Source organism: Aulonocara sp. 'chitande type north' Nkhata Bay, linkage group LG15 (assembly GCF_057382095.1).
Source record: "Aulonocara sp. 'chitande type north' Nkhata Bay isolate Kocher_YH1m ecotype deep benthic linkage group LG15, A_spYH_male_GT1.1, whole genome shotgun sequence".
NCBI lineage: Eukaryota > Metazoa > Chordata > Actinopteri > Cichliformes > Cichlidae > Aulonocara > Aulonocara sp. 'chitande type north' Nkhata Bay.
In genome coordinates this window covers 26948756-26970161 of record NC_141358.1, presented here as the reverse complement: position 1 = coordinate 26970161, position 21406 = coordinate 26948756, and the positions used below count along the sequence as shown (strand labels likewise).

Here is a 21406-nt window from a genome sequence, read left to right as displayed (position 1 = left end):
GTCAAGGTCAAATTTGACTTATTAAGGATTATGTAAATGATAGAAACAGAAAAAAAAACAAGTAACAAGTCTCATGTTTTTTTAAATCTGGAGTGAGGTTGATCATAATACTGCCAATAACCCTTTTGATAAGTCCCCCCAGTACTCAAGACCAATTAATGAAACTAATGGCTGGAAACAAAATATCTCTCCATCACAGAGGTGGTTGTAATGTGAAGGTCCCCACTCTGAAAAAAACGTTTTCCAAAAATAATCATAAGGGTTGACATTTGGACGTGTTGTAGAAGACAGTTTGAACTGAAAGCTTTTTAAAACAAATGAAATAGACTGATGGGTTGTGATAGCCCAACATAAACCAGTGAAAAGGTAATTTAGTCATCTGAATATCAGTTCTTGCAGACCAGCCTGAACTTCCATTAGCATAACGATTTTCTAACAGAGAGCATCCTGAGATGGTCACATGAATGAAAATGCATGAACAGACAAAAATGCCCATGAACACACCTCTGCAGCAACATACAACAAAATCCTACAAAGACTTGGAAGCTTTTTGGACATACCTGCTGACAGTGAAGAGGCAGGAAGCAGTTTGCGTTACTGTTTGATGGAAGAAATAATCTGTGTGAAATTAATCTTAATCAACCACTTGTAATGTAAAGCAACTAAAAGCAAGGCTAAACAGGAGCTTGCTGGTCTGCAGATTCAATCTAATCTCCACATTCAGTTCTCCACAGTTTTTATTATTTAAGGTCATACAATAACCACATGCCACTGAACTTTGAACCTGCTCTTGTGGAACATTAACAGACAGTAAGACAAGCTTACAGTGGAACTTAGAATTCTTCTGGGCCTTGTCCAGAAGGCAGGTTTTACACAATCTGAGTATGTTTCTTTGTTTTTCTTACAGGTGCAGCAGTTGTCAATACATTGTGCATTTCTATTTGTATTTTATTATATTTTCTCCACCTTTCCCATGCAAAAGCTGACAGACAGGATGAAAAAAAAAGGACCAGATACATGATCAGAGGAATCGGTACTCAAGATCGGTGGTGCTGTTTATTTCTAACATTACAGCAACATTAGAGTTCTGAAATAATAAACTTGATGTATTTAAAATTGGTTAGTCACTGTATACCCACAGGAAATTGACCATGATCAATTTTCTTATCTATTCAGTTCCCAATGAATCCATCTGTGTAAAACAGACTTAGTGGTGTTAGAGGCAAGCATAAAAACTAGCGTAATCAAGCATAAAAACAGCATTAATCTTGTTAACGACGTTAACGCCATAACTGCATTAATGTGGCAAATCTCTGTTAACAAGTTACCGCGGATCGTCCCATTCATGGGGCTGACCGGCGTCAACACGTTAGCGCGTTGATTAACGCTGACAGCACTAATAAAAACATTAGTGCATTTTCTACATCACCAAAATCGATGTACGCCCCTCTGATCAGAGTTAGCTCTGTGAGCTCTGAGTATGTTCACCCTGAGTTAAATGACCTTGTGGGTAATGAAAAGAGCCAAAGTAGTTATAGTAGGTCAGATACCGTGACTCATCATAAAGAGCAGAGCCTCCACTTTGATTCAGTGGATCAAAGAAGATGAATCCATGTGGGTGTGCACGATGATCAGCTTCAAGACTGCAATCATCATTCCAGAAGATGGGTTGAGCCTGTGTGGGTGTAATTAACACATAATTGCTCCAGAAAACAAAACAAAGGTCCCTTTGTTGCCTAATCTCTGGTTTATCAGCCTGGGCGCTACAGTTCACAGCAGTGATGGCCCGCTTGAAGCCGACACTCTGGCAGGTGTGTCAAAAGAAACCAACACACTGCTTCAGAAGCACTGTGTCGAGACTTGATTCTTTTGGCCAGAGTCACATGATCAATGACGTCTGAAGCTTCATTTAACTGCTTCAGTATCTGAGTCAGTGGTTTATAGGAAAGTGATTAGTCATTCGCAGGACTTGTGGAGTGTTTTGATGGTGAGAAATAGCAAACCACTGATCATTCTAATGAGTGATATGGAGCCAGCGAGGAAGAGAGGAGGTTCTGTCATGTGGGAGTAATTTGAGTTGATTTTGGTCAATCAGGTGGGTTTGCCAGCTTTCTGTTCTTGTTGCTTGCCTTTGTTTTGGGTGTATTTATTTTATCTGAAATTTGAAAAACTTAAAATGTCTTAACAAAACATCTGCTTTTCATAATATACATATCATTAAAGAATTTCATTGTTAAAATAATCTTAAAATGTTATTCTACAAAATGTGCAGCAATTTACTTTGTTTACTCTTTTTCGGTGATAGTTTGTGGGACCCAGGAAGATCATATACCTGCATCCCCACCAACTTGCATTGCAGTTTCTATGCAATGCAACCTTTTCTGTTTCGTGTGAGAGGATTTTCTCTAAGCAGGAGAAATTATCTCCAAGCAAACAAAGAGACTCGGCCATCGCACAGTGGAACAAATTCTCTTCTTAAATAAAAACCAAATAGGATAACCTTAAATGCATCATGTTTTTACTTTACAAGTTCACACCCTGTTAAGGCCATCTTCTCTTTCTAACATGTTTCACTTTTCACCACTTTTACTTCACTCGCTGGTCAGCTTTAGGCTCTAAATCCACTTGGTTACATTTCTGAAAAGATGTCCCCTTGTAAACATGGACAGTAAAAAACCTACAAGTGGTGTGTGTCCTGTCTCAGTGATGAGATTAAAGGTACACTAAGAACACAGAGAAAGTAAAGATTCAGATGACCAGAACCCAAATCCAAACCCAACATACAGAGATTCAGTCAATGTGATGTTAAAGGTGTGGAGGTGGATCAGAGTGTCAGAGGAGACTCTGTAGAAGGACAGAGTGCCAGCAGGACAGTCCACATACACTGCTACTCTGTCAGAGACCGAGGATGAAGAGGAGTGGGAGGAGATGAATGTTTCTCTGTTATTGTGCCACACAGAGTAACCACCATCAGAGCAGCTCAGACTCCAGGACTGATCATTTCCTCCAAACCAACACTCATCACTCTTTTTTTTCCTTTGGATTCTTCTGTAACTCACTGCTATATAAACTTCTCCTTCCCACTCCAACTCCCAGTAACAGCGGCCAGTCAGACCATTTCTACACAGCAGCTGAGGCCAGCAGTCAAATCTGTCTGGATGATCAGGATATGGATGGTCCTGTTTCACACGTGTCACCTTCCTGTTGCTGTCAGATAGTCTGAGGTTTCTGTTCACTGTGTTGGTGTCCACTGTGAGTTCACATGAATCTGGTAAGAAAAAGATGGAGCTGCAGTTGATAATCTGACATATTTGATGCTTTATTCTTTCTTTACTTGCTGATATGTTGCTCAGTCATAGAAAGTTTAATGATGATACTTTCTGAATGAATATATACAGGACTGTATATAAAAGATGCCTGTAGCCACTGTGAAGCTGTAGTTTTGAAGGTTTGACATAAACATTTAGTTATCATTTCTGAGACTTACACTTCAGTAGTCCAGGTTTTAGCCACTGCTCTCCACAATGGTCCACTCTGGAGGGAGAAAAACATAATGAGTTTTATCTATAATGTGTACATACTGCTATTCAACATGAAGCACCAATTCCTGATTGATATAGAAACATGCTGAAACACAGCCAGTTTTAAATATATTCTCTTCTCAGCAGTTTCAGTTTCAGTTTTATTTGTCATATGCAAGTTAGCACAGGGTCAACATTGCAATGAAATGTGTATGACGAGCAGCAGTCACTCAGCACCATGATACAGTAGGAGAAAATAAAATAAAATAAAATAATAAAGAAAATAGAAAAATAGTAAGGAGCAAAATATTAGAGACACATGGTAAAAGAGAAAAGATGACTAAATATATATGTATCTATAAATATAAATATATGTACACTAGTGATTAAATAAGAAAATCTTGAAAAGAAATATGACGGGAGGGCAGATGGGATATTGCACAGGAATGAGCAGCAGAAAATTACAGTATTGCACTTTTAAATATAAATATCAATGACAATAAAGTGGAATGACCAGTGCAGATTAAACAGAGTACTTGTGAAGCTGCAGGGTCATGAGACTGCTATGGGTCATGCTTTCATGAAGCTAAAAAAGGGTAAAAGTGTATTCTTAAAAACCTGTGTGTGTTTGTCAGTCCCATTCAGAACTGAAAGCTAAAGAAGCTAACAAGCTAAAGAAGAGCCCAGCCACACCTTGGAGGAAACTCATGTCCACCGTTAGTATCTGCAGTCTCATTCTTTCAGTCGCGACCTGGATCTGGTAGCCATAGGGGTGGATGCAAACACAGATTGGCCGGTAAATTGATACCTTTGCTTTCATGCCCTGCTGTGTCTTCAAAACAGAGCAGAACAGAGTCTCCTCTCCAGTACTCTCGGACAGACCTTCTTAGTGAGGCTGAGTAGTGGGATACCTCTATAATTGGAACACTGCTTTCAGTTCCCCTTCTTAAAGACAGGAACCATCACCTGACCCTTCCAACCCCGATGATCTACCCCAGACAAACAACATTACAGAGACGTGTCAACCATGACAGCCCCACCACATCCAGAACCTTAAGAAACTTAAGGGGAAATCTCATCCACCAAAAATTCCCTGCCACCAAGGACTTATTTAAGACCATTAGTGAACTCAGCCTAGTGATGCCTAAGTTGTCCCCTTTAATTCCTAGACACTGCTTTCTCTAAGGATGGATATTGGAAGAATTGAGGAGGTGCCTAAGGTATTGGATTCACTGGCTGACTATATCCTCAACTGAAGTCAGAAACAACCAATGATGAGAATAACAGCATTATAAGTAACAGCGTTACTTTTTTCAGTAATGAGAAATCTAACTAATTACTATTTTTATCGTTACAAGACCGTTACCGTTACTAACAAGAAAATGCAGTGCGGTCGCATTACTATTTTTCAACAAACAGATGGTTGAAGCTGCCTTCAGCTTACCGCACTTTATATCAGTTGCACCGAAGTAGCTGTCTACGTAAGTAATCTGGGCACTGCCGCTTTAGGTAACTTCTACTTACTCAAAGTTACTAGTAACTTTGAGTAACTAGAAGTTGACTGAAGGTTTGCCAGAAATGCTTGAGAAGAATCTCAGTCTAAAGGTGAGTTTTTGCACAGCTACTGTAAGAATACAGTCTTCTTGGGCTGCAGTACTTGTAAGTTGTCTCAGGAGTCCAGCAGGCTAACTAAGGACTTTTTCAGTTTGATGGCTCTGGTCACTTTTAGTGTCCACCATCTGATTTTGAAATTAATATTATGACACATGCCAACCACCATGAGACCACAGCTTTATACAGACTCCTCAGCCAAGGAGTTCTATGACATCGTCCTTTTGGACTTAGTATCCCCTGTTTATCTTACGGAAGGCTTTCAAAGCTCTGTCAAAGGTGAGAATTTAAGGTTTTGCAGACCAGGGCCTCAGACATTACCAGTGCACCAATAGGACCATAGAGTTCCCTGATAGGGCATCCTCTAGCACCCACACTGTTGTTCGGTATATAAGCACAAACAACAGTCAGGACTTGTTCCATGACTCCTCTGGGGTCTGCACATTTCTTTACATAGAATCACTTTATATCTTTCCCATAAACAGAAAAAAGGAAAAAGCAAAAAGGCTAAAAAAAAAAAACCCAAGTTAGATAAACCAACGCCATGTGAACTCTTGTTCATACCTTAGATTGTCCAGTCTCCACTGAGTATTCTTCACTCCCTTAGAAAGCTCCTCCACATGAGAGTCTCCTGGATGATTGTAGCTCAAATCAAGATTTCTCAGATGGGAGGGGTTAGACCTCAAAGCCAAGACCAAAGATTCACCTCCATCTTTTGTGATCAGACAACCCGAGAGACTAAAGTTTTGAAAGAAGAAAAAAGTCCAGGATGAGCATGCATAAATAATAATACTGCAATACTTGCTCTTGGGGACTTTAACAAAGCCAATCTGAGCCATGAGCTTCCGAAATATAAGCAGTATATTAAATGCCCGACCAGAGAGGAGAGGACATTAGACCACTGCTACAGCACGATCAGCGGGGCCTATCGCGCGGTGCCCCGCGCTTCACTCGGACTTTCTGACCACGTCATGATCCACCTAATCCCCGCGTACAGACAGAGGCTGAAGCTCTCCAAACCTGTCGTGAGGACTAAAAAACTGTGGAGCAACGAGGCTGTGGAGGAGCTTCGCACGTGTTTGGAGACCACAGACTGGGACACATTGAAGGCTGCTTCTAACAGCTTGGACGAGTTTACGGACACTGTCACCTCCTATATCCACTTCTGTGAGGACAGCATTGTGCCATCACGCACCAGGGTGAGTTATAACAATGACAAACCCTGGTTTACTCCTAAACTCAAAAAGCTGTGGCTGGAAAAGAGAAAGGCGTTCAGAAGCGGAGACAGGGACTGCTACAGAGAGGCCAAGTACAGGTTCACTAAAGAAGTGGACATTGCTAAACATCAGCACTCTGAGAAGATGCAGCAGCAGATCTCAGAGAATGATTCGGCCTCTGTGTGGAAAGGTTTTAGGAATATCACAAACTACAAGCCTAAAACCCCCCACTCCACTGATGACTTGCTCTTAGCCAACACCCTTAACGACTTTTACTGCCGTTTTGACGAGCCATCAGGCAGCCTTCACACCTCCAACGGCCCCAACAATAGAGGCACTTTGGACACAAATTCCCCCACCTCTCCCCCCTCCATAGAGCCATCACCACCTTCAAACTGTTCACCTACAACACCCCCCTCCTCACCCCACACAAAAGAGGATTTCACACCACCTCCTCCCACCACAACTCTTCATATTCATGAAGCAGATGTGAGGAAGCAGTTTAAGAATTTGAATGCTCGGAAAGCTCCCGGCCCAGACGGCGTGTCTCCTGCCACCCTCAGACACTGTGCAAACAAGCTGGCCCCAGTGTTTTCTGGCATTTTCAACTCCTCACTGCAGGCATGTCATGTGCCTGCCTGCTTCAAGTCCTCTACCATAATCCCTGTCCCCAAGAAACCTAGGATCACTGGACTAAATGACTACAGACCCGTGGCTCTGACATCTGTGGTCATGAAGTCATTTGAGCGCCTAGTTCTCTCCCATCTCAAGACCCTCACGGCCCCCCTCCTGGACCCCCTGCAGTTTGCATATAGAGCCAACAGGTCTGTAGACGACGCCATCAACATGGCCCTACACTTCATCCTGCAGCATCTGGACTCCCCAGGAACCTACGTCAGGATCCTGTTTGTGGACTTCAGCTCTGCCTTCAACACCATCCTTCCAGACCATCTCCGAGGCAAGCTTTCCCAGATGAATGTGCCTGATCCCATCTGTCGGTGGATCACTGACTTCCTGACGGACAGGAAGCAGCATGTGAGGCTGAGAAAGAATGTCTCGGACTCCCAGACCATCAGCACCGGCTCCCCTCAGGGCTGTGTTCTTTCTCCTCTGCTCTTCTCCCTGTACACCAACTGCTGCACCTCCACCCACCAGTCTGTCAAGCTAATCAAGTTTGCAGATGACACCACCGTTATTGGGCTCATCTCGGACGGGGATGAGTCTGCCTACAGGAGGGAGGTTGAACGTCTGGTGTCCTGATGCAGCCACAACAACCTGGTGCTGAATGCCCAGAAGACAGTGGAGATTATTGTGGACTTCAGGAAGCACACAGCCCCACTCCCCCCCATCATCCTGACTAACACCCCCATCACCTCTGTGGACTCATTCCGCTTCCTGGGTACCACCATCACCCAGGACCTGAAGTGGGAGCCCACCATCACCTCCGTCATCAAGAAGGCCCAGCAGAGGATGTACTTCCTGAGGCAGCTGAAGAAATTCAACCTGCCAACACGGACGATGATGCAGTTCTACACTGCAATCATCGAGTCCATCCTCACCTCCTCCATCACCGTGTGGTACGCTGGAGCCACTATCAGGGACAAACAGAGACTGCAGCGTGTTGTGCGCTCTGCTGAGAAGGTGATTGGCTGCAGACTCCCATCTCTGCAGGACCTGTACACCTCCAGGACATTGCGGCATGCAACTCGGATCTCAGCTGACCCTTCTCACCCTGGACACAGTCTGTTTGACCTGCTCCCCTCAGGCAGGAGGCTCCGGTCCATCCGCACCAGAACCTCTCGCCATAAGAACAGTTTCTTCCCCTCTGCTGTTGGACACATGAACAATAACCATATGACTGTCCCCGCCACTAACACATGACCCTACGCTGTGTCACTGCATCATTCCATGTTTGGCACTGATCACCACCTGCACGCATATCTTTCTACGTAGCACTCTTAATTCTTATTCTCATGTATATATCTCATGTATATCTCATGCACATATCTTTCTACGTAGCACTTTCTTATTCTACTTTTATTTTTTCATGTCTATTTAAGTGCTATTTATGACACTATGTTTGCACTGAAGCACCGCAGCAATTTCCTAATGTTGTAAACCTGCTCAACATTTGGCAATAAACCCCTTTCTGATTCTGATTCTGATTCTGATTCTGCAATTTAAAATAACACGTAAATCTCTCTCTCTCTCTCTCCCTCTCTCTCTCTCTCACACACACACACACACACACACACACACACACACACACACACACACACACACACACTGAATCATAACACCTCGCTGTCCTGTTCACTGGTACCATCCTGTTTCAAAGCAGCAACCATCGTTCCCATCCCAAAACAGTCAAATGTCACATGTCTGAACGATTTCAGACCTGTGGCACTCACCCCCATTCCCGCCAAATGCCTGGAGAGACTGGTCATTAAACACATCAGAGCTGCTTTTCCACCATCCCTGGACTCGCACCAGTTTGCATACAGGGAGAACCGGTCAACCGAGGATGCGATCGCCACAGTGCTGCACACATTACTGAAGCACTTGGAACACAGGAACACCTATGCACGGCTCCTCTTTGTAGACTACAGCTCGGCTTTTAATACCATCCGGCCATACAAACTCCGTCCCAAACTCCACCAACTGGGACTTAACTCCTCTCTGTGCAACTGGATTGTGGACTTCCTCACTAACCGTAGACAGAGTGTCAGAGTGGGTAAGAACACCTCTTCCACCCTTGTGGTCAACACCGGTGCCCCTCAGGGGTGTGTTCTGAGCCCTCTGCTATACACTCTCTTCACCCATGACTGTATTTCCTCCTGCGCGTCCAATCTCATTGTTAAGTTTGCAGATGACACCACAGTGCTCGGACTTATATCCAACAATGATGAGACAAACTATAGGACAGAGGTGCAACAACTAGAGTCATGGTGCCACGACAATAACTTGGTCTTAAACACCAAAAAGACCAAGGAGATCATTGTAGATTTCCGGAAGAGGGGTCATAACAACCATCTGCCTCTCTTCATTGGCAGTGAGGCGGTGGAGAGGGTGAGCAGTTTTAAATTCTTGGGGGTAACTGTGACCGAGGACCTGTCCTGGGGTAACCATATCACCTCAGTTGTACGGAAGGCCCAACAGCGCCTCTACTACCTGAGGAGACTGCGGAGCGCACACATTCCCAGATCTCTGATGTTGAACTTCTACAACTGTGCCATCAGCAGCGTTCTGACGTATGGATTTCTAGTGTGGTTCCCCAGCTGCACCAAGGCCGATCAGCAAGCACTCCAGCGGGTGGTGAAAGAAGCTGGCAGAATTATTGGAACAAGTCTGCCAGAGATCAGTAATATCTTCCCCACTCGCTGTCTGAGGAGGGTGCACAGTATCCTGCGGGACCAACATCACCCTGCGCGCCACCTTTTCCATCTGCTGCCCTCAGGGAGAAGGTACAGGTCTATACAGGCCAGAACATCCAGACTGGCCAACAGCCTGTATCCACAGGCTGTGAGGCTCCTGAACTCTCTGCCCCCCTCTCACGGACAATAACCATATCCAACTTCTTAATAGCAATGAACTGGTCTGCATTGGTGCATCATATCTTTATTCTCTTCCCCCTCCTGCCCCCCCCCCCTCTTTCTTAAATAGATAACTATCATATCTGATATCATATCTCACAGTACAATAATATTGAATGGGTTGCATTGTTGTATTTTGTCATGTTTCTCAGGTCTTTGTCTGAATTTCTACGAACATTATTGCTAAGGATTGTCTTATTGCATTGGAGTCACACTGGGTTAAATATGTACACTTGGGTTTTAAGGGGTATTTATTATTTTCTTCTTTTTTTTTTTTTTGGGTTGTATGGAAGCCCCAAACGCAATTTCATTGTTCTTGACAATGACAATAAATAAATAAATACTAAATACTACCTTAGAGTTTCAAGTTTACAGTGTACACTTTTTAGTCCACCAGACAGCAGCTTCACGCCAGAATCTTGCAGGTCATTGTTACTCAGGTCCAGCTCTCTCAAACTAGAAGACTCGGAGCTGAGAACTGATGAAAGAGCTTTGCAGCTTCTCCACGACAAGTTACAACAGCTCAGCCTGAGAGAAAGAATTATTAATGAAGATAACAATCAAGAATGTAAAAACATTTATAATGGTTCATAAATCGACTTACAGAGCTTTCTTGGAGGCTTTGACCACTGGCAGAAGCCTCAGAAGAGCATCCTCAGAAGCAGAGTATTTCTTCAGTTCAAATGAATCAAGATCTTCCTTTGATGACAATAAGATGAAGACCAGAGCTGACCACTGAGCAGGAGACAGTTTATCTGTAGAGAGACTTCCCGAAGTCAGAGACTGTTGGATCTCCTCCACTAGAGAACGATCATTCAGTTCATTCAGACAGTGAAACAGATTGATGCTTTTCTCTGCAGATTGATTATCACTGATCTTCTTCTTGATGTACTGGACTGTTTCCACATCAGTATTTGAACTACTTCCTGTCTGTGTCAGTAGACCTTTTAGGAGAGTCTGATTAGACTGCAGTGAAAGCCCAAGGAGGAAGCGGAGGAACAAGTCCAGATGACCATTTGAACTCTCTAAGGCCTTGTCCACGGCACTCTGGTGGAGATGTTTTAAAGAATACTGATCTTTTTTTTGCCGTTTCTCCAGCAGGTTGACTTCAGAGTTGATGAAGGTCAGATGGACATGAAGAGCAGCCATAAACTCCTGAATACTCAGATGGATGAAGCAGAACACCTTGTTCTGGTACAGTCCTCTCTCCTCTTTAAAGATCTGTGTGAACACTCCTGAGTACACTGAGGCATCCTTGATAATTACTTCAAAATCTGTCAGGTCTGATTCATAGAAGATCAGGTTTCCTTTCTGCAGCTGATCAAAAGCCAGTTTTCCCAGACACTCGATCATCTTCCTGCTCTCTGGACTCCAGTGCTGATCGGTTTCAGTTCCCTCATCATACTTGACCTTCTTCATTTTGGCCTGAACCACCAGGAAGTGAATGTACATCTCAGTCAGGGTCTTGGGCAGCTGTCCCCCCTCTCTAGTTTTCAGCACATCTTCCAGAACTGTAGCAGTGATCCAGCAGAAGACTGGGATGTGGCACATGATGTGGAGGCTTCGTGATTTCTTGATGTGGGAGATAATCCTGTTGGTCTGCTCCTTTTCTTTGAATCTCTTTCTGAAGTACTCCTCCTTCTGTGGGTCAGTGAACCCTCTTACCTCTGTCACCCTGTGAACACACTGGGAAAGAATCTGATTGGCTGCTGCAGGTCTTGTGGTTATCCAGAGGCGAGCAGAAGGAAGCAGCTTTCCCCTGATGAGATTTGTCAGTAGCACATCCACTGAGGTGGACTTTCTAGGGTCAGTGATGATTTTAGTTTTGTGGAAGTCCAGAGGAAGTCGACACTCATCCAGACCATCAAAGATGAACACAACCTGGAAGTCTTCAAAGCTCCAGATTCCTGCTTCTTTGGTTTCAGTAAAGAAGTAATGAACAAGTTCCACCAAGCTGAACTTTTTCTCTTTCAGCACATTCAGCTCTCTGAAAGTGAATGGAAACATGAACTGGATGTCCTGGTTGGCTTTGTCTTCAGCCCAGTCCAGAGTGAACTTCTGTGTTAGGACTGTTTTCCCAATGCCAGCCACTCCCTTTGTCAGCACTGTTCTGATTGGCTTGTCTTTAACAGGTGAGGCTTTAAAGATGTCTTCTTGTCTGATTGCAGTTTCTGGTCTGTTCAATTTCCTGGATACGGTTTCAATCTGTCTGATCTCATGTTCATCATTGACCCCTGCAGTCCCTCCCTCTGTGATGTAGAGCTCTGTGTAGATCTGATTCAGAAGGGTTGAGCTTCCAGCTTTAGCAATCCCCTCAAACACACACTTGAACTTCTTTTTCAGATTAGACTTCAGGTTTTTTTGGAACTTTGCAGCACGAGTTCCTAAATTAATAATTAAAAAACAAACAAACATTAGAATTGATTAGAATATTTGCCGTGGTGTTTCCTTTATTTAAGAACTGACAGGATTACCTTGGATTCCCTCAGCTCTCTGTAATTCACCTACCCTCTGCCTATCACCTACACTGAACAAAAATATAAACGCAACACCTTTGTTACTGCTCCCATTCCCCATGGGATGGATGTAGAGACCTAAAATTCATTCCAGATACACAATATAACCATCCCTCCCAAACAGTGGTCACAAATCAGTCCAAATGTGTGGTAGTGGGCACATCTGCTATATTGAGATAATCCATCCCACCTCACAGGTGTGCCACATCAGGATGCTGATCTGACATCATGAGTAGTGCACAGGTGTACCTCAGACTGCCCACAACAAAAGGCCACCCTGGAATGTGCAGTTTTGTCTCACAGCAAAATGCCACAGATGCCACAAGCAATGAGGGAGCGTGCAATTGCCATGCTGACAGCAGGAATGTCAACCAGATCTGTCGCCCGTGCATTGAATGTTCATTTCTCAACCATAAGCCGTCTCCACAGGCGTTTCAGAGAATATGGCAGCACATCCAACCGGCCTCACAACCGCAGACCTCGTGTAACCACACCAGCCCAGGACCTCCACATCCAGCAGGTTCACCTCCAAGATCGTCTGAGACCAGCCACCCAGACAGCTGCTGGAACAATTGGTTTGCACAACCAAACAATTTCTGCACAAACTGTCAGAAACCGTCTCAGGGACGCTCAACTGCATGCCCGTCGTCCTCATCGGGGTCTTGACCTGACTCCAGCTCGTCGCCGTAACAGACTTGTGTGGGCAAATGCTCACATTCGATGGCGTCTGGCACGTTGGAGAGGTGTGCGCTTCACGGATGAATCATGGTTCACATTGTTCAGGGCAGATGGCAGCTGAGAATGTCCCAGTTCTTGCATGGCCAGCATACTCACCGGATATGTCACTCATTGAGCATGTTCGGGATGTGCTTGACCAGCGTATACGACAGCGTGTACCAGTTCCCACGAATATCCAACAACCTCGCACAGCCATTGAAGTGGAGTGGACCAACATTCCACAGGCCACAATTGACAATCTGATAGACTCCATGCGACGATGTGTTGCACTGCATGAGGCAAATGGTGGTCACACCAGATACTGACCGGTTCTGGGTCCCCAGACCCCCAATAGCGCAAAAAACTGCACATTCCAGGGTGGCCTTTTGTTGTGGGCAGTCTGAGGTACACCTGTGCACTACTCATGATGTCAGATCAGCATCCTGATGTGGCACACCTGTGAGGTGGGATGGATTATCTCAATATAGCAGATGTGCCCACTACCACACATTTGGACTGATTTGTGACCACTGTTTGGGAGGGATGGTTATATTGTGTATCTGGAATGAATTTTAGGTCTCTACGTCCATCCCATGGGGAATGGGAGCAAAAACAAAAGTGTTGCGTTTATATTTTTGTTCAGTGTACTTTAGCCATTGATTTATGGGCTTTCCTGATGTAATCAACCATCTATAATGTAGTATGTCTGACCACAAAAGTTATAGATAAACAAATAGAAACATAAAAACAAAAGATGCATAAATGTTTATGTCTCTGTCATGCACCAGGGTGTTGTGTTAATCATGGTGCACATCATTTATGTTTCGATAAAGAAAAATTTATAGATCCAACAGAGTGTTTCTCAGACTGTGGGGCATAGAACAGCTGGGGTTGTAGACAAACTTGAGGAAATGCTGTGCATGTGTTCAAATCCTCTTACTGCTCTGCAGACACTCAGCCAGCTTCTCCTGCTTCATTTTCCTAAGGAATTGCAGCGTGATCTTCAAAAATGACTCTCTACTGCTCCTCCTCTGTTCTTCATCCTCAGCCTTCAGCACCTCCTCATCCTCCCTCTGACACTCTAACCATTCTGGATAGTCTGAAAGCACGACCTTCCTCATCTTCTTCAGCTCATTCTTTAAAAAACTGAACATGTTGTCCTCCAGCGTCTGGAAAAGGGATACATTTAGAACTTTAAACTTATTTTCAGTCATTTTCAGTTTCATCTATTAAGGTTTTGACAGAATTAGGACCATATATTCCACATTATAACCTTCATAATGTTTTTAACTAAATGAATCTAGTAATTCTCTCACTGAGTCTCATGTTTAAGGAGAGATGGAAACTAAATTACTTTTTCCTCATTGATGTGATATTAAACTGTTGACTCTTGAATCTTCTCACCATAAATATGGAGTCCAGATCAGACTGACCACTGAGAGTCTCTGAGCTCTGCAAAACACTGCAAAAACGCTCAACGTTAGCATATGTGCAGTTTGTTAAAGGTGTTGCTCTCTGTAATGATGAGTCTTGGTATGAACACAAAGTGATCACTAATGCAAGTGCTGGTCTTGCTGTTGGACATGACGTTTTTAAAGAAGAAACACAATCAACAGTTTCAGTTCTCACCCTGTATCAAAAGACCGCTCTCTGTTTGAAAAGGTTATTGGTTGAATCATAGATCGGTCACTCTTCATTGACACACAGCTCAGTGAAGTAGACAACGGTGTCTCCTTATTGATTCTGAAATGAGAAAATAAAGAATATCACACGTGTGTTATTTAAGGTATTCACAGCAAACGTTGGTATTCTAATGAAACAGATAAGATTGCATGTGTACAGGTCTGTTAAGAATTAAAAATAATTCACTCGACTCTCGTTAGCACAAAATCTTTGGTTCTCCGAGACTATTTGTTTTATAGAATGATTTTAAAACTTTATCGATTAAGCTGTTCATAGCTACAAACTATGATTCGGAGTGGGGTTTGATATTTGGGGGAACCTTAAGGTTCAGTACCTAAGAATAGGTCCCCAACTGATTTCCACTGTAAGCTCAAATAGATTTTACTCCCGTCTTCCTCAGATGGCCATCCCTCCCTGAGCCTGATTCTGCTAGAGGTTTCTTCCTTTTCAAAGGGAGTTTTTCCATCCCACTGTCACCAAGTGCTTGCTCATTGGGGCTCCCTTAATACTGGTGTTTTTTCTGTGTTGTAGAATTTTTACCTCATATCTTGTTGTGTGTGTTTGGCACTGAATTGAACTGGAAAAGCTCCTTTGTATTGGAGGTGCAGAACATGGTCCACTCAGTCAGAAAATTGGAATAGTACTGAATTTCTGCCAGAGGTGGGAACTGAACATCCCTGTGCACTCTGTATGTTTGGCTATACCAGCTCTGTCCAGGATCCTACCCCACCACCTAATCCAGCTCAGGTGACAGCTGTTTCTCTCCTCACCTGAGTATTTAACTTATGTGGCTGCAGGAATGATCATTTAATTATTTTTCATATCAGGAAGTCCGTTCCTCCCAATCACCCCTTTAGGTCTTTGTCACATGTCTCCTCATTTTGTTAAATAACTTGTTCACCTTTGGCCTTCCATGCCAGTGTTCTTCATGTTTCTTTTACACACAGAGCAATTTTCAGTTCTCCGTACAAAAGGTCTTTGGGATGTGTCCATAATCCGTTCTTATGGCATGGCCAACTCAGCACATTCGTCTTTGTTTGAGGATGGTGTAGATGGCTGGTAGTCCTGTTGTTGCAAGTATCTCTGTGTTGGTGACCTTGTCTTTCCATGGTATGCCAAACATAGAACTTTGGTCTTTCCTTCAAACTAAGCAGATTCCTTCAGTGCTGTCTTTAAACACATGATTTAAAAGTAAGGAAAAGAAAAATGTTGAAAAATGTTGGGACATGCACACATCCTTCTTTGACACCAAGGCAAGGGGGTTGGACAAGGGTCTGTCAATAAATGCTATAAGTAAACTGTTACTCTGCATTTGTCTTGACGTTGTCACAATGAGAAAATCATATCAGCTGATCTTTTTGGTGTGAAGCTGCACTGGGAGTCTGGATAAACTCTGGCAGCCAGTTTTTTGCAGTTTTTCTGGTGCAATGCACAAAAACAACTTTCCAACAATACTCAACAACAAAATTCCGCAAAAGTGTCTGCTTCTGTCTCCTGTTTGGTTGATGGTACCGTCTGTCATATGTTATGGAACAGCTGCTTCTTTCCAACATTAACAGAGTGAAGAGGGTCTAAAAGGGTTTGTGCATCAATCACATGTAACATCAAGACAACCTTGTCTTATTATCACAGGGTTTAAACTCTAGAATGATTTGCAGACTCACTAAATCACTCGCTCTGTTTAAATCTCTTGTTAAAATTCGTGGAGCCTCATTGAGCCTCTGAATAACTGTAATGATTTTCTTTAACGTGTTATTTATTGTCATCACAGAACAAAAATCAATTAAAATTTTGTAAGTGAAGAATGTCTTCATCTTTGAATATAATGGGTTGAATCATAGATCGATTACTCTTGAAGGACACACCGGTGGATGAAGGAGGGGCTTGTGTTTTCTGATAGAAACTGATAGAAAAAAAACAGGGACTACATAGTGAGCACAGTAGCACAGTGAGTTTGGATTCAAAGCATCTGCAACAATTTCCAGTAACCAACTGAAAAACACAAAAAAAAACCCAAAACTGTAGAACCAAAATTTATAGCAACCAATCCATTGTGTATTTTCTACCTGGTGTGTAAGTAGATGACACGGTAAAAAACAGATTGTGCTGTTTTGTGAGACTAAACACAGGAACACAGCAGCAGAAATAAGTTTGTGTACTGGCAGCAATTTGATGTTTGTCTCTCTCAAGTTTTAAAACTCTGACTTATTTTTGTTTTTTTAACTGAGGTTGTTGCATTAAGAAAAGGTGATGACCACACAATGTAGTGACTGCAGAGAGTTCACATGTCAGAGAGTTAAACAGTTGGTTCGTTTGATTTCTGTGTCTCTGACCAGGACCTGGAGAAGGGTCCTGACAGCTAGAGACAGTCCTCTCACCTCTGAGCTTTGGTCTTGCTGTCATGTTCCCCACACAGAGTGGATTTAGAGGGAGGGACTCCCTCCTCTCTGTGCTCACACTGATCCATAGCAGAAGCCACACCTTTACACAGACACAGCAACATTAATATCACAACATATATTAGTTCACACACACACACACACACACACACACACACACACACACACACACACACAAGGATTTAAACATCTATAATATTTTGTCTGAAAACAGAATCCAAACATCTTCTCCTGTGTGCCTTCAGTCGGTGTTCAGCAGTATTGGGGAGTAACGGAATTCATGTACCGCCGTTACGTATTTAAAATACAAAATATGAGTAACTGTATTCCGTTACATTACAGTTTAAAAAGGTGGTATTCAGAATACAGTTACTTTGTTGAAATAAAGGGATTACACGGCGGTCAGGAACAGGAAAAGATCTTTTCCTGTTTCATATGTTAGGCTATGCCCTCTCTATTTATGGTAATTCCACGCCGGTGGAAACCCAAACAAAACACGCATTAAGAGGCTCAAATGGCTGTGTCTCAATCTAGCGTCTCATAATGACGTGAAGAAATATTTTTATTTATTTAATATGAAGGCAATAGACAGAGTGTTACAGGCATTGCCCTAGCCCAGGGGTGGGCAATCTCAGTCCACGAGGGCCGGTGTCCCTGCAGGTTTTAGATGTGTCCTCGAACCAACCCAGCTGATTTAAATGGCTAAATTAGCTCCTCAACATGTCCTGAAGTTCTCCAGAGGCCTGGTGACGAACTAATCATGTGATTCAGGTGTGTTGACCCAAGGTGAGATCTAAAACCTGCAGGGACACCGGCCCTCGTGGCCTGAGATTGCCCACCCCTGCCCTAGCCTCATGGGCAGTGTAGTCCGTGCTGCAGGGAGAATGGACTGCAATACCCGCTGTGTGTCTGTGAGCGAGGGAGGGAGAAAAAGGAGAGTCGAAAAGCACGAGTTGTCACCGAGCAGAAACGGGAGCTGGAAGCATGTAAATATAATAATAACCACTGCAGCCAAAAAGAGTGCCTGACGAGCCCAGTTGTAAGTAAGCTATTAAGACTCGGCTCTACACTTTTTTCGTGTTTTCCTCAGAAACAATGAGTTCAGTTGGAGCAGCCTTTCAACCCCTCTCTCTGTCTCTCGCTACCAAAGTTGACACAGACAACAAAGTAAAGCAAGTTTTCGGTTACGAGCCCTACATGGAACCAGACGTATTAGCCAGAGGTCCCTTTACTACGCTTCGGAGCCGCGGACCTGTTTTATATACACGCGGAATAGTTTTCTATACAACCTTACCTAATGTCCACCCTACTGTTACTCATTTTATATTAAGATTTAAGACTCTAGTTGGTATTGGTATGGTGAGTAGCCTTCAGTAATAGTAATAAATCACACAGCAATAGTACATTCATGTAGTTGTAAAAAGGCATGATAATATATTAAGTAATCCAATGTATCCAGAATACGTTACTCGCTTTGAGTAACGTAACGGAATATGTTACAAAATACATTTTGGGGCATGTACTCTGTAATCTGTAGTGGAATACATTTTAAAAGTAACCTTCCCAACACTGGTCTTCAGTGTTACCTGATGGTTTGAACACTTAAAAGTAAATGAATCACTGTAAAGTTATTGTTCCTAAACTCAGAGAGAAATTCTTTTTTCTCTTCATGTTTTATACCAACAAACAGCAAACAGCCAATCAGCATCATGAAACAGCCTTCTCTGGAAAGACTCACCTGCTGAGCTCACTTCACACCCTTTCCACCTTCATGTGTGGAAGAAATATTTTGAGAAAAGAAGCTGCTCAGTCTCTTCGTCAGTCCTGGTGTCTGAGCAATCGATCTAAGGACTCCGTCACAAGCTCACAACAACAGATAAAAAAAAACAACCCCAAAGACATCCGACCAGCCTCACCTGTGGAAAGAAACCCAGTCAGTGTCAGAGAAAACACATAGGGGATTATGGACTTAGACATGATCTTGACCATGTCTACATTCCTAAATGCACTGAGTACATACAGCAAGCAGCAGTTCTCCCTAACACAAAGCCTGTCAGAGGTCAGAAGAGAATGGGCAGACAGCTGTGAGCTGACAGGAAGGCAACAGTAGGCAACAGTAAGTAAAATAACCACACACTACAACCAAGGTATGCAGAAGAGCATGCCTGAACACACACTACCTTACAGCAGATGAGCTACAGCAGCAGAAGAGCACACAATAGAAAATTGGAAAACCATTTCCATGTCCTAAACACCAACACCGTAGGGGGAGCAGAAGGGAACATAAGGAGATACGAGGACATCTCTCCTTTACTCTCAAAAACACTTTTTTAATGGCTGTTTCAGATAAACAAGCTAGAGGGCTGAAATTTGATCTGCACATGCTCAGTAGGATTCTCTCTGTGTGGAAAAAGAGCAGGATCATCTCAGCGTAGCAGAAGTTTTTTTAAAAACTAAATTAAAAAACTTTTTCATTATTTATAGATGGGTAGGTGTGTGTGTGTGTACACATATATTGCCTTTGCTCAATAGAACAGCGGTCCCCAACCTTTTTTGCGCCACGGGCTGGTTTATGCCCGACAATATTTGCATGGACCGGCCTTTAAGGTGTCGCGGATAAATACAACAAAATAAAACTAGTACCGGTACTGAAAAAAAGAAAATTTATTCATAACACACGTGAAAAGACCAAGGAAAACTGAGTAAACGATAAAAACGATAACAAAATAACGCTGAAAACCGATAAAAACCCTGAAAACTATACATTTCACACCTAAGCCTAAACTCTCGCGGCCCGGTGCCAAACAACTCACGGACCGGTACCGGTCCGAGGGCCGTGGGTTGGGGACCGCTGCAATAGAATACAAGATGTATTCATGGCTGCAGGATCATAAGCACTCTGAGTTTGCTGACAATCAGAAAATCAGCACAATTACATTTTCAAAGGGGTTATTAAACGTGTTGTTCTAAAAGCAGCTCATCTATAAAATCTGTTATCTGTGTTCTGTCAGAGCTGATTTACAGCAGCCTGGTGTCTTAAAAGGTAGAACAGCTCTCTGATATGACAGCTGATATCCAAAACATTTTTAAACATATACAAAAAAAGCTAAACAAAAGTCACATGTACAGCAGTAATCTGATTTATTAGATGAACAGTAATATGACTAAATTTTTTCAGGGTTACACTTTGTGTTGTTAGTGCATAGGCTATATCAGACTGGTAGCTGCACATATGTCTTACATCTAAATGTAAATGCTGGATTTCAAGCATTGTGAATTATGAAGAAAAACATAGAAATGCTCCGGCCTCGACCTACTTCTACTTCAACAATCAAAACAACTTTATTGTCCACGTTTGGAGGACAAAATGCCTCACAGCACATCTCACGTGACCAAACAGACCCTGAGATGCAGCTACTTAAACATTTGTCGATAAAATATTAAACATAAAAACGTTCATAATAATGTTATGTTAGTTTAAGAAATAAAATGCTGGATTTATTCGGCACTGCGTGGACTTCGGGTCCACACTGACGTCACATAAATGACTGCAGTCACTGACGCCGCGGCGGACACACACCGACCTGTTTGATCTTAACAGATACTCAAAGGGTCTCGATTTCTGACGTTTCTATGGTAACACGGTTACAGCAGTAATCTGACAGCACGAACAGAACCTCGGAGACAAACACCGGCACGCGGACCTCACTCACCTACACAGATAGGAAAGACGCTCCGCGGAACAGCAGCCGGACAAAGTGAAAGTAAACCGAGCAGGAAGTAGAGGGAGAAGAGGGAGGGTTCCCTTCTACAACGTCACATTTAAACAGCTGGAGACAGCACGGTCTGCTACAGTATTCACTGTGACTCGGTTTAATCTGAAACCTAACAGATCAAACATGGAGTCATTCTCCTCACCGATGTATCAAAATAAATGGTAAATGGCCTGTATTTATATAGCGCTTTACTAGTCCCTAAGGACCCCAAAGCGCTTTACATATCCAGTCATCCACACACTGGTGATGGCAAGCTACATTGTAGCCACAGCCACCCTGGGGAGCACTGACAGAGGCGAGGCTGCCGGACACTGGCGCCACCGGGCCCTCTGACCACCACCAGTAGGCAACAGGTGAAGTGTCTTGCCCAAGG

General features: G+C 43.3%; 1 protein-coding gene across 2 annotated transcripts; it reads right to left on the bottom strand.

Annotated features, from left to right (window-relative positions):
- Nucleotides 1-733: 733 nt before the first annotated feature.
- LOC147313246 (protein NLRC3-like) lies at nucleotides 734-21022 on the bottom strand. Of its 2 annotated transcripts, XM_086265266.1 has the most exons (11): nucleotides 20971-21022; nucleotides 18996-19173; nucleotides 17237-17339; nucleotides 14805-14918; nucleotides 14580-14637; nucleotides 14116-14344; nucleotides 10547-12326; nucleotides 10297-10470; nucleotides 5697-5870; nucleotides 3488-3534; nucleotides 734-3268 (listed from the first exon to the last, which is right to left on the bottom strand). In XM_086265266.1, the coding sequence occupies exons 3-11, from the start codon at nucleotides 17323-17325 to the stop codon at nucleotides 2724-2726; spliced, it is 3210 nt and encodes a 1069-aa protein (XP_086121392.1). In that variant the 5' UTR covers nucleotides 17326-17339; nucleotides 18996-19173; nucleotides 20971-21022; the 3' UTR covers nucleotides 734-2723. The 2 variants fall into 2 exon arrangements, with proteins under 2 accessions (XP_086121392.1, XP_086121391.1); XM_086265265.1 differs by lacking the exons at nucleotides 18996-19173; nucleotides 20971-21022 and having other exon boundaries at nucleotides 17237-17361.
- Nucleotides 21023-21406: the final 384 nt, after the last annotated feature.